General features: G+C 40.7%; 1 protein-coding gene across 2 annotated transcripts; it reads right to left on the bottom strand.

The window, feature by feature from the left end:
• Positions 1 to 797: 797 nt before the first annotated feature.
• LOC306828932 (uncharacterized protein) lies at positions 798 to 11,676 on the bottom strand. 2 transcript variants are annotated; one of them, XM_079351682.1, is made up of 8 exons: positions 10,965 to 11,676; positions 9,547 to 9,704; positions 7,893 to 8,149; positions 7,679 to 7,766; positions 6,070 to 6,182; positions 5,482 to 5,634; positions 5,284 to 5,374; positions 798 to 1,087 (listed from the first exon to the last, which is right to left on the bottom strand). In XM_079351682.1, the coding sequence occupies exons 1-8, from the start codon at positions 11,053 to 11,055 to the stop codon at positions 1,049 to 1,051; spliced, it is 990 nt and encodes a 329-aa protein (XP_079207808.1). In that variant the 5' UTR covers positions 11,056 to 11,676; the 3' UTR covers positions 798 to 1,048. The 2 variants fall into 2 exon arrangements, with proteins under 2 accessions (XP_079207808.1, XP_079207809.1); XM_079351683.1 differs by having other exon boundaries at positions 5,284 to 5,371; positions 10,965 to 11,672.
• Positions 11,677 to 12,689: the final 1,013 nt, after the last annotated feature.

Genomic DNA, 12,689 nt, shown 5'->3' on the forward strand with positions numbered 1-12,689 from the left:
CAGGTCAAGGACAACTGTGGCTCTCAAGGGAAATGACCGGCTCTACCACTGACCCAAAATCTGGTGGTTTTGTTGTTCATTTAAACTTCATTTTGTGGAGATATCTGCTTCTGGATTCATAGTTTATTCCTTGAAAGAAGCTTATTTTCTGTTTCCTGTAATTATTTGGCTTTTCGTTAATAAGAACTTCATGCGGCCCCTTTTTCAGTCCGGTTTTTTCCTGTTACTCTGACAACAAGTGATTCAAGCCTTCCCCAAAGCATGAAGACGTTTGTATTTTGATATTATCGACATTTCTTGAAGGTTTCTTTTGTCTGCAAATTGAAAATGTGCATTAAAGCTGGCCGATTAGAGGCCACCTTTAGTCCGTGCTTCATATGTCTTTCTCCAAACATTTGCTTTGTCTGTAAACTGTTGTGTGCTTCATATGGTTCACATATGAGGAAGCCTCTTTAATCTGAGCCAGTAGAACCTCAAACACACACTTTTGAGACTCTTTCTGACAAGTGTAGGCAAGAGATAAGTGAAGAGATGTGATCATCTGAGTGGAGATTCTCAGCGGGGGAACCTTCAGTAGGACTTTGGTCTAAACACCACTTTTCTCATTTGCTCTGTGGACCAGCTGCTGCGTCTTTGTGTGGACTCGCTGGCAAAACAACAAGAGAGCATTCTCAGGTGCTTTCACTCTTGTTAGCAGTGCTTTGATTACAAGGTCTAAATCATTGACAGCTACAGGAAGATGTGTCTTTGGTAACGTATGATGTGCATGTGGGACAGTAAAACGAGGACAGGGAGGATGCAGTACAAGTGTTTAATTCACTCATCTATCATGAAGCATAAGATTTTTTTTACAGACAGTTGAACAATGTTGGAAGAAAAACTTGAAATATCTGGTTTCACAGGTTGTGTTATTCCAAGTGTTGTTTGACAAAGACTGGGATGTAATCCACAAATCTGACCTCGCACACAAACATCTAGTAGTCCTCTTCTGGTCTGCAGAAGGTGGGAAGCGAAAGAGGAGACGAGTCCAGGCTCCAAGCTTCTGTCCTCAAGGAGGTTTCTGGTGTCCGTTGATAGGGCTCCCTGCCTGAGGTCAGAAAAATAAACCGTAAGTGAAGATGACCAGAGACAATAAACATGAAGTGTGTTCAAATCAGAGGGAGAATATCTTGAGGAAACAATGTCCCAGTGTGTAATTATAGGTCAAGACATTGAGATATTAAGTTGTCTGTAATGCATATAACGTCTGTTCCAACTGCATATCAGGGATTGTATTACACTTTGGAAACTGTAGTTGGGATGTAGCTTTTAAGGAGTTTCTGAAGAGGCTGTTGAAACATCTGAGAGGCTCACAGAGCAGGACCGATATCCATCTTTGCTCTTAAGGTATAGTTCCTGCAGGTGTACAGGAGGCGTCTCTGTTCTCCGCAGAGGGAAGCGGTTTGGCATCTGTAAACCGTTAACTGATCTGCTGAAGGAATGCTATCAGAGGTAATAACTGTTGAGTGAGCTGACGCTGTTTCAGCCCCATTTATAACCTCAGGTTGGGATTTGATCTCATGCTGTTAACTGTGCAAAGCTGATGGGAAAAAGCTGAGAGATTTTCCTTTTACATGTAGCAGAGGGTGGTATAAGGTATTTTTGCTGTTTCATATTTAATTTCCTTATGCTCACAATAAAAAAAAAGTTATCTACATTGACTCAGTGGTCGGCAGCTGTACTTCAAAGGTTCTCTGGGCCTCGTTATTCAGGCGTTAAATGGGTCAGAGGAAAGCTATCAAATTGGATTAAATTTTAAAATCTGTTTGTTCAGAAAAGAGGAAAAAGGGATTCAAAAGTGTACAAGATTATGTACTCCAATTATGTTTTTGTCTCGGTAAAAATTCTAGTTTGTGTTGGAATTTAAGATTATCTTGATCCAAGCTGAGTGCTAAATTAAAGCAGAATTACAAGACAACAATGTTAATGAACTATTACATAGGTTGAACAAAACACTATTTTTTATTACAACTGACTCGTGATGATGGCATAGAAGATTTAGTAGATTTAAATAATATGAAACATATAAATAGCATTTTCTCCATGAAACGTTTCACCAATCAAATATCCATATGGAACAGTAACAACAATCCAATTACAAGCTATGGTGCCCAGTTTAGAGAACTGGCAATCCATATTTGGTCATCCTTATTACTATGTAACTGGATAATGTTAATCAAATCCAGTTTCTCTTTAAAAGCAAAATTACCGAACATTGGATAGCAAAAAAAGTGCATTACCATATTTGGATTATTCTTTTCAATCTTTTGAACGTCCCTTATTTGACAGTTTCTTGCAACTTGACTGCGATTAGTGAAAAAAACAGCAACTTGTCCACTTTGACTCCCATCTTTTGCTTAGCACTAACATTACTTTTCGTTACAATTTTTGACTTTTATAACTGTTTTCAGCAATATCACACTCAAGGTTGGTCTGTGAGTCCACAGTGTGTAGAAATCCTGCCTGAGCTGGTTATGTGTTTTATCACGGTCGATTGTTTCCTCTGTCTCCGGCGATCCCTGCTCCTCCAGCTACATTTCCTCCCTCTCTCTCTCTCTCTTAGCTCTGCGGAGACTTCAGGGAAGAGGGGGGAAAAAAGCATCATCTGCACTCAATCAGAATAATTATCTGAAGAAATGCACAGAAGAGTCTGTGAGAGGTGAGGGGAATGAAGCACAGAGGCTATTGGCAATCAGCTCCCTCCAGTCTTTATTAGTCATCTCTCTGCTGCCTTGGAAGAGAACCCGGACGGCTTGGGAGGAAGCCATTTGCAGCAGACAGAAAGACAGACGGACAGACAGGGAAAAGGCCTAATGTGGACTCCCTGTGCCCAGAAAGTATCAGCAATCTCTCAAGGTTTTGGCTGCCGCTGCAGCTCCTCTGGGGACTGGCAGCACACGAGGATCAGCCCTATGTTCTGTCTGTCAGGCTTCCTCTTATCCACAGATTCCTTAAACACTGAACCTGTCACCCTGAAAGATGTGGGAGCTTTTTTTTTAAATCCCAAAAGCGACCAGAGAGCACCTTTTAGGGATCTTCACTATCAACATAATCCTGGAGGATGAGGCATTTGAGGTCCTGTCAGGATTTGTGAGCGCTCTCTGGAGCAGCTCTTTATGAGACACTGTAGGGTTCCTGTTTGATTGCAAAATGGCTTTTCTTTTTGCAATCAAAGCTCTCTCAGTTTTCAAGAGCAGACAGACAGAAAGAAAAATAAAACATTGATTAGACTCTGGTGCCCATGAAGTATCAGTTTTATGAATGTCCTGGCAGAAATGCAAGTCCACAGGGGGCTGGCAGCCGTTCTCAGATGAATATCTTTCCGTTTTGAATTTCTATTTCTCCCCTGACATTTGCATTTGACCCTGATCCAGGAGTTTAAAAAGACCTAAACTGGTCTCTCTAAAGGTAAAGGACCTTTTGTCAAATCCAGAGACAGCTTCAGTTCTTTAGATTTAGATGAAAGAATAAACTCGGAGATCAGAGACACAGTATGATCCCTCTCTGATGAAGATCCCTTTTTATTATTTAAAGAAACCAAAAAATACCCTCTAAGCTTGTTTACTTGCTGAATCAGGAGCGTCTCATGAATTCAGATAATTCTCCTGCCTTTTCATCTATTCAGCCTTGCAACTTTCTTGTATTTGTAGCTTTGGCCAAAACTTTGGTTTTGAAAACCGTTGCTGAGGGTCTAGCAATTTAAGGCAAAACCCCAGTGAGCACATTAAGTATCGACCTAATAATCCCCAAATCCTAGCAGTTAAACAGAAGATAGGTGATTTTAAGGCACACATGCACGGCCATTTTTGACGCCCGCTGTTTGCCAGACATGAGACCAGTTATCATGGCAAACCAACAGATGCTGCAGTGATGGTAGAGAGCAAGAGAACTGATTGTACCGGACCTTAAAAGCCTTTGCATTTTCCTTTGGACTTTGGACTGCAGTACCCATTTTAAACACTAGGTTTCTGAGTTATATACTGCTCCTTTAAAGGTATTAGTTTTCCTATATCGCCCTTTAGTCTCTGTTTATATGACTTAAGTGATGTCTTCCAAAGACATAGCGACTTTTTCCTTTGTCCTTTAAAAACACCGACAGCAGATGGAGCGAATAAAAACACTGATGAGACTGTTGAGTATTTCAAAGTTCAGACCTTTTTAAAAAAAAAAAAAATCTGGCACGACAGCAAGCCCACCGCAGACTGGCAGCTTTGCCCAGACGAATATCAGGGGTTTATTTTGGACGTATGACATTCCCCTTCAAGATCTGAACTACTTCTCAATTCAGAGATTTCTCTACAGATACAGAAGCTGAAAGGTCCAGTACTGGTGAAAATTTGGAAACCGTTTGGACCGAGTTTCAACTGCTCTTTCCGTGATCTGAATTAATTACATTTTAACCACTTTGGGCCACGATAGCATCCATGTTTGATCATTAGTTTCTTCTTTTATGGATTCTGCAGTAATCCATTGATTGCATAAAGGTTTTTTAACAACCTTTAAAAGACAAAACTAAAGAGGAGACTCCAGCTGCGTTAATGTTTCAGAGAACTGGCTGTGCATAAACCACTGTAAGGACTGGCAGCCTCACCCAGATGAATATTAGAGCTGTGGTTTTAGAGGTCTTCTGTTTAGGTCATCAGATCTGTCCTTTACCTCGTTCCAAAATGATTTTTTTTTTTTTAAACTGAGGTTGTTGCTATTTAAAAAAAAAAAAAAGGTTCATGTGATGGGACCAAAAGAAAAGCAAATGAGGCAAAAACTTTCCTTGAAAGTCATTCTTATAAAACATAAAGCAACTATTTTCTTTGTGGGTGAATATTTGTATTTTCCCTGCTAATGATCACGCCCTAAATAGTAACCTGCTATGTCGTCACTTTTTCAGAAAATAAGGCCAGCATTTACAAATTGAAGATCATGCTTATTCACAATAGTTGAGTTGTGATTGATTCTATGAATTTATTGGGTGGATTAGTAAATAAGTCAACTGAGAGTTGACTTTTTTCTACAATTTGACACTTTCTGCTGCCCCCTACTGGCCAATAAAAAGAATGCAGATAGGAGGCACTCCCTGCATTCTCTTGTAATACTTTATCAACTAATGTCTAAAATGTCTATTTTTATTTTCAGGAGGGGCTAAATCTGAACTGTGACATATAGGAAATACAAAGAGCAATCAAGTGTTTCTGAAAAGTTACTCTGTCAGTTGTGCAGCATGTGATTAGAAACCTTTTTAACTGATACCTGTTTAAAGAGCTCCTCATACAGCGTGTTGGATTTCTCTCCCTGAGACTCCAGGTCGACCACTGAATCTGCCTCCCACGATGAGATACTGCTTCAAAGACAGAAAGGTTTAGGTACTTCACAGATGACTTTTGGCTTGAGTTCATAATGATGACAGGTAAACTGTACGTGTCTTTCTCTCTGTTAATTCTTCCTCACCTGTCACAGCATGAAGGCTCTTTCAGCGGACAGAGGACGCTCTGTGTGTGACCTTCATCTTGTTCCGCCTTCATCAGTTTCTCAGCCTTCTTTTCCAGCGCGCTGACCCGTCGCAGCAGAGCTTCTCTCTCCTCCATCAGGCAGTGTTTGAATCTGTAGAAATGCTTTTGTTTTAAACAGTGACCATCAGAGCTATTAAAAAAAACAGCTGAGGAAAATGAACACCCTAATGTTGTGATGGATATGGTTCTGCATCTTTTTTAGGAATTAGCTGCAGGTTTTTCTTCAAACGTGAGCATAAAATAGACTAACTTAACAAAAATAAGCAGTATGAGGCCAGGCTTCATATGAAGAATAGTTGATTGAGTTGACTCTCATTAATAATATTAAAAGCAGGGCTGGTCATTTTTGCGTGATTTTTAAAAGCAGCAATCCTTCTGTGCTTCCTTTAAAAGCCACGCCCCTCACTTACATGCACAAGCGTTGTTGCTTCAGAAACGGACATCAGCTCATCACTTGTGCTGTGCAGACTTTTTGTCAATGTTAATACATTCAGTGCTTGTGAGCTGCACTTGAATTAATACCCACCTCTTGACACAACACATCCAGTATCTCTGCTGCTGACAGAGCCACTCGCACTGCTCCGCTGTCTCCTGTAGTTTCCCCAGACTCCTCTGATTCTCCTGCTGCAGCTCCCTCACCTCAGAGACAACACAGCACATCACTTCATTCCCCATTTGTGCACAATGTGTTGAAAACAACAAGACAGCAGGACGTAATGAGAGCAGACTGGTCCGTGACTGACTTCAACTCCCTGGAAATAGCATCACACTTATTCCCTGACTCCCAGAACGTTCGCAGTAATTCATAGAGAGATCCACCACAAATAAATCTTCTCATTTAGTTTTCTCTGTTGGACTTGTGCAGCTGTCCCTTTGGCAAGATAGTAATTGTAGAATTGGATTGTTTGCTTCCTGATGGACTGGATGAAACCGAGGCCAATAAGGGCCAGAGTAAATAAAAAATCCTGACATTGTGTAGGAATGTCTCTCCCGTGCCCAGACTGAACACATTAATGCCAGCAAACCTTGAGTTAGTGTTTTCTCTGGGGTGGTTGTAGTTTTGAACCTTGAAGTTTTATGTTTCATGTCATTAATTATTCACAGTCTCACAGCAGAAGTTTTTAAACGGGCACGCTGAACTGAGAACAGTGATTATCACCCTTTTCTGTGTCATGCTGTTCTCGTCGTTTCTGGAAGAGTTTGCTGACAAAGACAAATGCTGCACATATATTGAAACGTTATTCTTAATTATAATTCATCTGCTTACCAGTCTGCCTAATTACAGACAACAAAATGAGTGTTGAAAAAGGTGTACGATCACGACATCTGCTGGACTGAAGTGGCATTACAACCATTCAATAGCTGCAGTATACGTGGAAAACGTGCAACATTGTAGGTTTTTTCACTGTAAAATGACATTATGACATTTAGTAGCAGAGGTTCCCGGCCTTTGTCTAGCTCCTGCTTCAAGAAACTCTGGTGAACCCAGACTTTGAAAAGCACATACAGCTGTTTGCTGAATGAATTTGTTTTCAATCTTGTCATAGTTTGTCTTCTGTATTGTCAGTAAACATTCATTTCATTTAACTGCAAGATTCTTTTTTTGGTCTGAGCCATGGCTAACAGTAGCACCCCCAACAAAAAACAACCTGTGGCATGGGAAATGGCTAATTTCTCTTGTGAAGGGGTTTCATGGGAGGGGGAATGAAATCAAAAATTACAAACTGCACCATATGAAGAAAGGCAGTTTAATTCTATGTGAATCCTACAATGTGCCTTGTATTAGCTTGGAAGGACAGTTGCAGTTTGATGGAGACTTATTTTGTGCAAAAGCTTCAGCAATGCTTCACTTGATGAATGAAACCTGGAGTGTCCAAAGACCATCTGGACAGATTACCACACTGATCCTGCATTTCATCCACACATCTGTCTTCAAATGAATGTGAGCATTTTTTAAATTAGTTTCACTGATGGTTTTTACCATTATGATACTTTTTTGTTTTTCTTTGACTCTGTCAGCACATTCTAAACAGAACAATCCTGTTTCGATGCCTTTAATAAGTCCAGGTTTGTATTTTCATAACTTTATGAGAAAATACCACAAATAATATTGCTCTGACAATTCAGTTTCTTACCTCTTTCTCATGAGCGGAGCGTAAATCCTGCAGCTCTTCTCTCAGAGTTTTGTTGTTTTCTTGTAGCTCCTCCAGCTCCACTGATTTACTGTTGGTGACAAATACAAATGTTCTGGACTATGTCTGGAACTATATCTTTTCTTTCATTTACAGGAGTGCAGCTGTCAAATCGGCTTTATTTACACAGTGGAGATACAGTTTGTGTTAGGCCTACCTGCTCAGCTCCGCCTGCAGACTCTCTGTCAGCACGGCCCTGTGCTGGGCCTCGACGTGCAGCTCCATCTTGAGGCTCTCTGCAACCACTGCTCTGCGTTGGGCCTCAGCGTGCAGCTCCTCCACCAGGCCCTGAAGCTTCACCTCGGAGCTCTGCAGACACAGCAGCTCCGTGCCGACCTGACGCAGCATCTCTGCGTCCCGGAAGCTCTCCTCCGCCAGCAGGACAAACCGCTGCTGCAGCATGTCTACCAGGTCCTCCAGCGGAGACACACAGAGAGACACACATTAAATATATATCTAAAGTACCTGCATGCAAGCAATCCACACTAATGCGTACTTTATGTAAAACCCAAAAGCACCTTCATTGGCCTTTTTTCATGTTTTTTTTAATGTTCCTTCATGCTTGAGCTGTCCAATCAGATTCAGATACTAACATGAAGTTTAATGATTCAAACATGGATCATTCTCTCAGTAATTCCTTCTCTCAGACGTTGAAAGAGTTCCTCAGAGACATCCTGATCACAGAGTTATTTTCTTGTACAGACGGCACAGATGATATCTCACACACCTATAGGTCAGACAGTTTGGGACAAGCCCAAGCTTGATGATAAATCATATCTTTGTGGGTGAAGTGAATGAGTCACACTTTCCAAATCTCTAACAGATACCATTGAGCTGAAGAGAAATCACAGTGTGCAACAGGAGTTTAATGTAGATAAATAAATAGCCTTGCTCGTGGAGGGAAAATCTTCTTTTTTTTTTCTTCATACAATCAACTTTTTAACAATAAATTCCTCTGACCTTTGAATTTTATGATACAAGTATCTTTTCAAATAATGTCTTGATATTCAAACAGCCCGACAGAAAGAAATGTTTTAAACTGCTAACAGAGAAAAAAGAAGTTAGTTATACACACATCATGCATAGGTGCAGGGCAGTGCATGCAAAATCCTCAGACTGTGGCAGAAGATAGCTTCACACACTCGCTCAAATGAAAAAAAAAATAATAATAATAAAAAAGTTTCGACTAGAGGTCTTCTTCAGGTGAACATTTTTTAGGACAATGAAGGGGGGGCACACCCATATAGCTACATGTCAACCCCAATAGGCTGATAGGCTCTATGGTGGCAGGTTTGGTCAAACGTTTAAAATGTCCTTAAATGGCTAACAGCTCATAATTTAGCCACATGTACCATGAACCACTGCCAAACCCTCTGTATGAAAGTACGTTAACACCGGCTCTTACTGGAAGCCGAATTCCTGGACAATCACGGTCATTACAGCAGCGGTGGCTTAATGCTACAGTCACGGCTATGTGCTCTTAAATTATGGGAACGTTTAGGAGGTTGAACACTGCAAGGTGAAGTGATAGAAGGTAAGTGTGTTCTAATAAGAGTGCAAAAGCATTCATGTTAAAATAAAGCTGAGTATGCTGTTGTTGTGTTTGTTTAAATGGAGTTGCTCAAAGTAACCCATTCAATGAGAAAATGCATAAAACTGGCAGCTCTTAGGCTTTTGGTTTGGTTTTATCGGCTCATTTTCTGCATGGTTCAGTGTCTCATGCTCACAGTAACTCAACTTCCAACAGAAGCCTTCAATCATTTCATCGCACTGTGGTTTCACTTTGACGTCTTTGTGATCCCTCAGTTCACCTGCTGCTGGTGGATCTTGCCGAAGAGTTGGTCCTGTTTCATCCTGAGCTCCATGTTCAGCTGCTCCTGGTAAAGAAGTCGGGCGTTCGCAGCTTCCAGATCATTCTGCAGCTTCCTCTCTCTGTCTTTGGTCACCAGGAACTCCCTTTCGAGCACCGCTGCAGCCACAGAGAAACAGAAACAAGTGGGTGATGTTCACTAAAACAGCAGCTCTACTCTGCGACGTGTTTTCATAAAAGGTCATGAACATGTTTTTTACTGCCCACAGTTTAAAACATCCACAATGTTTTAAACTATAAAACGTTAAATAGGATTCTGGCATTGCTGGCAAAAGGTTTTAAAGCTTTAGCTCCACATCACCTCATCACTGCTGCTCTCTTGTGGGAGCAAAACATCCTCAATATACTTTTTGATGCACATTTCTTTTTTCTTGCGTAAAGATGTCACCGCATCATGAACACACTGGATGTAGCTCGAGTAATTTTTGTCTCTTACAGCTGACCAAGCTCCTGCTGAAGACTATTCTTTGCAGTCTTTTTTCATGTCCTTATCCCCTCTCTTCTGATAGAATCTAGTATTTATCATATACACATTTATGGTATGTTCAGTTTTCATCTAAACTCTCGACAATAACACAAACATTGTAAAGTTGTCCCTGATCCTCACAAATGGAAAACCACTCCTTCATGTGTCATGTGTACACATTACACCGGGCCTTGATTATGGACTTCTGTGGAAACTGTGCGGTGTGGTTTAATGATCATCAGACACAAAGTCAGATGGAAAACTTTATACTGCAGAAATTAATTTATCATGTACAGAGCTACAATTGATTATTCAGTGCTGCTGTACATGTCCTGCACGAGGCTGCATGCAGACCTCCCTCCAAACACTGGGCAGTGTGCAACTTCTGACCGGGAAGCTTAATGCAAACCATATATAGCATTAGGTGGCAGTTTTATTTATTTTATTTTTTTAACTTTTAAAATGACTTAAAGAGACGAGCTTCCCCAGACATAAATCAGAGAGATTCCTGGCCGCAGAAACACTCAACTTGAAACTCCTTTTCCCCATTTGAAGACTCACTATGGGAACAGAAAACAAGTGTTGTGACTGTGGCTTCCAGCACTTTTCACATGAATACACCTACACAAGTATGAGGGAGGCAATAATGAAGTAACAGAAGGTAAGAGGTTTATAATACGAAAGTACGATGAGTGCTATATTACACAGGATATTTACTTTTACTTGCTTCTGTGACTCATACAGAGATGACTTGAGCATTGTTAGAAACATTTCAAGTTAGGAGAGACATGCACAACATGACAGACACTATAGAGAACGACACTCCACAAACGGAACGGCTGAAAAGTGTAAATGTGTTATCAGAGCTCAAAGTCTTGTCCTTCCTGTCTTACCTTTGTCATGAGTCAGCCGGGTGCACTTCGCCGTCAGGTACTGGATCTGACTGTGGTCCTCGTCCCTGTGTGCTTGGAAAAACCTCCTCATTCTCGTGTGTGTGTGTGAACTTCTCCCTTCATTCAATCTGAAGCTCCTTCCCAACTTCTCATGATCCTCAGGGCTCGGCAGGGCGTCTCAAGCGATCAGGAACACGGCGTGCATGTTTTGCCACAGTGTCTGACTCCCATACTGTGCATGAAGCAGTCTGTATCTGAGGGCAAGTTTAAGCATTAAACCAAGCTGCTGTTTTCACAACACAGAGGCGAGGCCTGCTGCAGGTGTGTGTGTGTAGGTGTGTGTGTGTGTGTGTGTGTGTAGATGTGTGTGTGTGTGTGTTAAGGCCGGATGTCTTTTGTTGCCATCTGGCTCCGTGCTAGGATCAATAGGAAAACTATGACTTGTTTTTGTGCACAAATTAACAGTTTGATCTGACGCAAATTTGGTTAAATTCCTCCCCAAGGCGGAGAGAGCTGCAGGAGAGAGCTGCAGTAAGACGGGCATGTTACATCTAGCAGGTGGGCGTCTTTACTACAGCAGCCTGAGGTTAGATCTTTCATTTTATAGGATTATATAACTGCTTGCTTAGGAAAAATACTGTCAGCATTTAAGAACTCATGTATTCTGAGCATGGTGATGTTGCGTGCATGTGTTGGAGTTTTGTATTGTTAACTTGTTTGTAGAATATTCTGTCTAAAACTGCAGAAAAATGCAGAGATTTTGACTTGAAAGAGATCTGATTTATGAAGCTTTGGATTGTCATCTCCACTGCTGAAGGTATTTCAGCACTTTTTCTTCAGTGTCGTACTCAAGTTTTCCTTTCATGACATTTTCTACTTTACTTTTCCTTAAAGATGATCCCGATGTATCCCTGACACTTCTTTATTTTCTGTTAGATCAAAGGAGATTTATTTTGAAAATAAATCAATATAACGTGCACAGAGAATTTGCTCTTGTATTAATAAACCAACAACAAATAATCTGTTAAAGAGAATAAACATGTTCAAAACATCATCACTGCTAACGGTGAAGTCATTGTTCATAAGTGTGTCAATAAATGACACTTTGAGCGCTCCTCTCTCTTAAAAAGGTGATATTCTTCAGAATGAACTCGCTGTCAAATATTCTGCCAGCAGAGGGCGACATAGCATGTCCTCTTAAATCAATCTTTAATGGATTTAAAAAAAATAAGGATTAAAAAACACCATATATCAGTATCCTGTCAAAACAACCTTATCTCTTCGTTCTTAACAGCAACACTTTATTAATCTTTTTTTTTAATTGTTGTATTTTCAACCCAATTTTTTTAGTTGTGTTGCTGGGGTAACAGAAGTTTCATATCACAGATCTACACTTCTTAATTAAGGCTGTTGTAGAGACTTAAAAACATTGATTTTTTTTTTCAGTCGTGGGGTGTTATAGATAGATTCCTAGAGGAAACAAGGTCATGACCTATTGGCTGCACCTGTGATGTTCTCTCTCAGCTGATTGGCTGAAGACAGTCAGCTGGGCTGGGAGGCTTTACAAGGTGGTGGAGGTTTCCCTGCTTAGTTGGTCATGTGTCTTCAGAGAGACCATCATTGGCTTACTGTGCAGTTGTGTCTGTTTCTTTGGTCAACTATGTGACTCTTTTCTTTGACTCCCACACATCTCCTGTTTTGGATGCTTGTCTATCACTTTGATCA

This window comes from Symphodus melops (assembly GCF_947650265.1).
Source record: "Symphodus melops genome assembly, chromosome: 9".
Taxonomy (NCBI): Eukaryota; Metazoa; Chordata; class Actinopteri; order Labriformes; family Labridae; genus Symphodus; species Symphodus melops.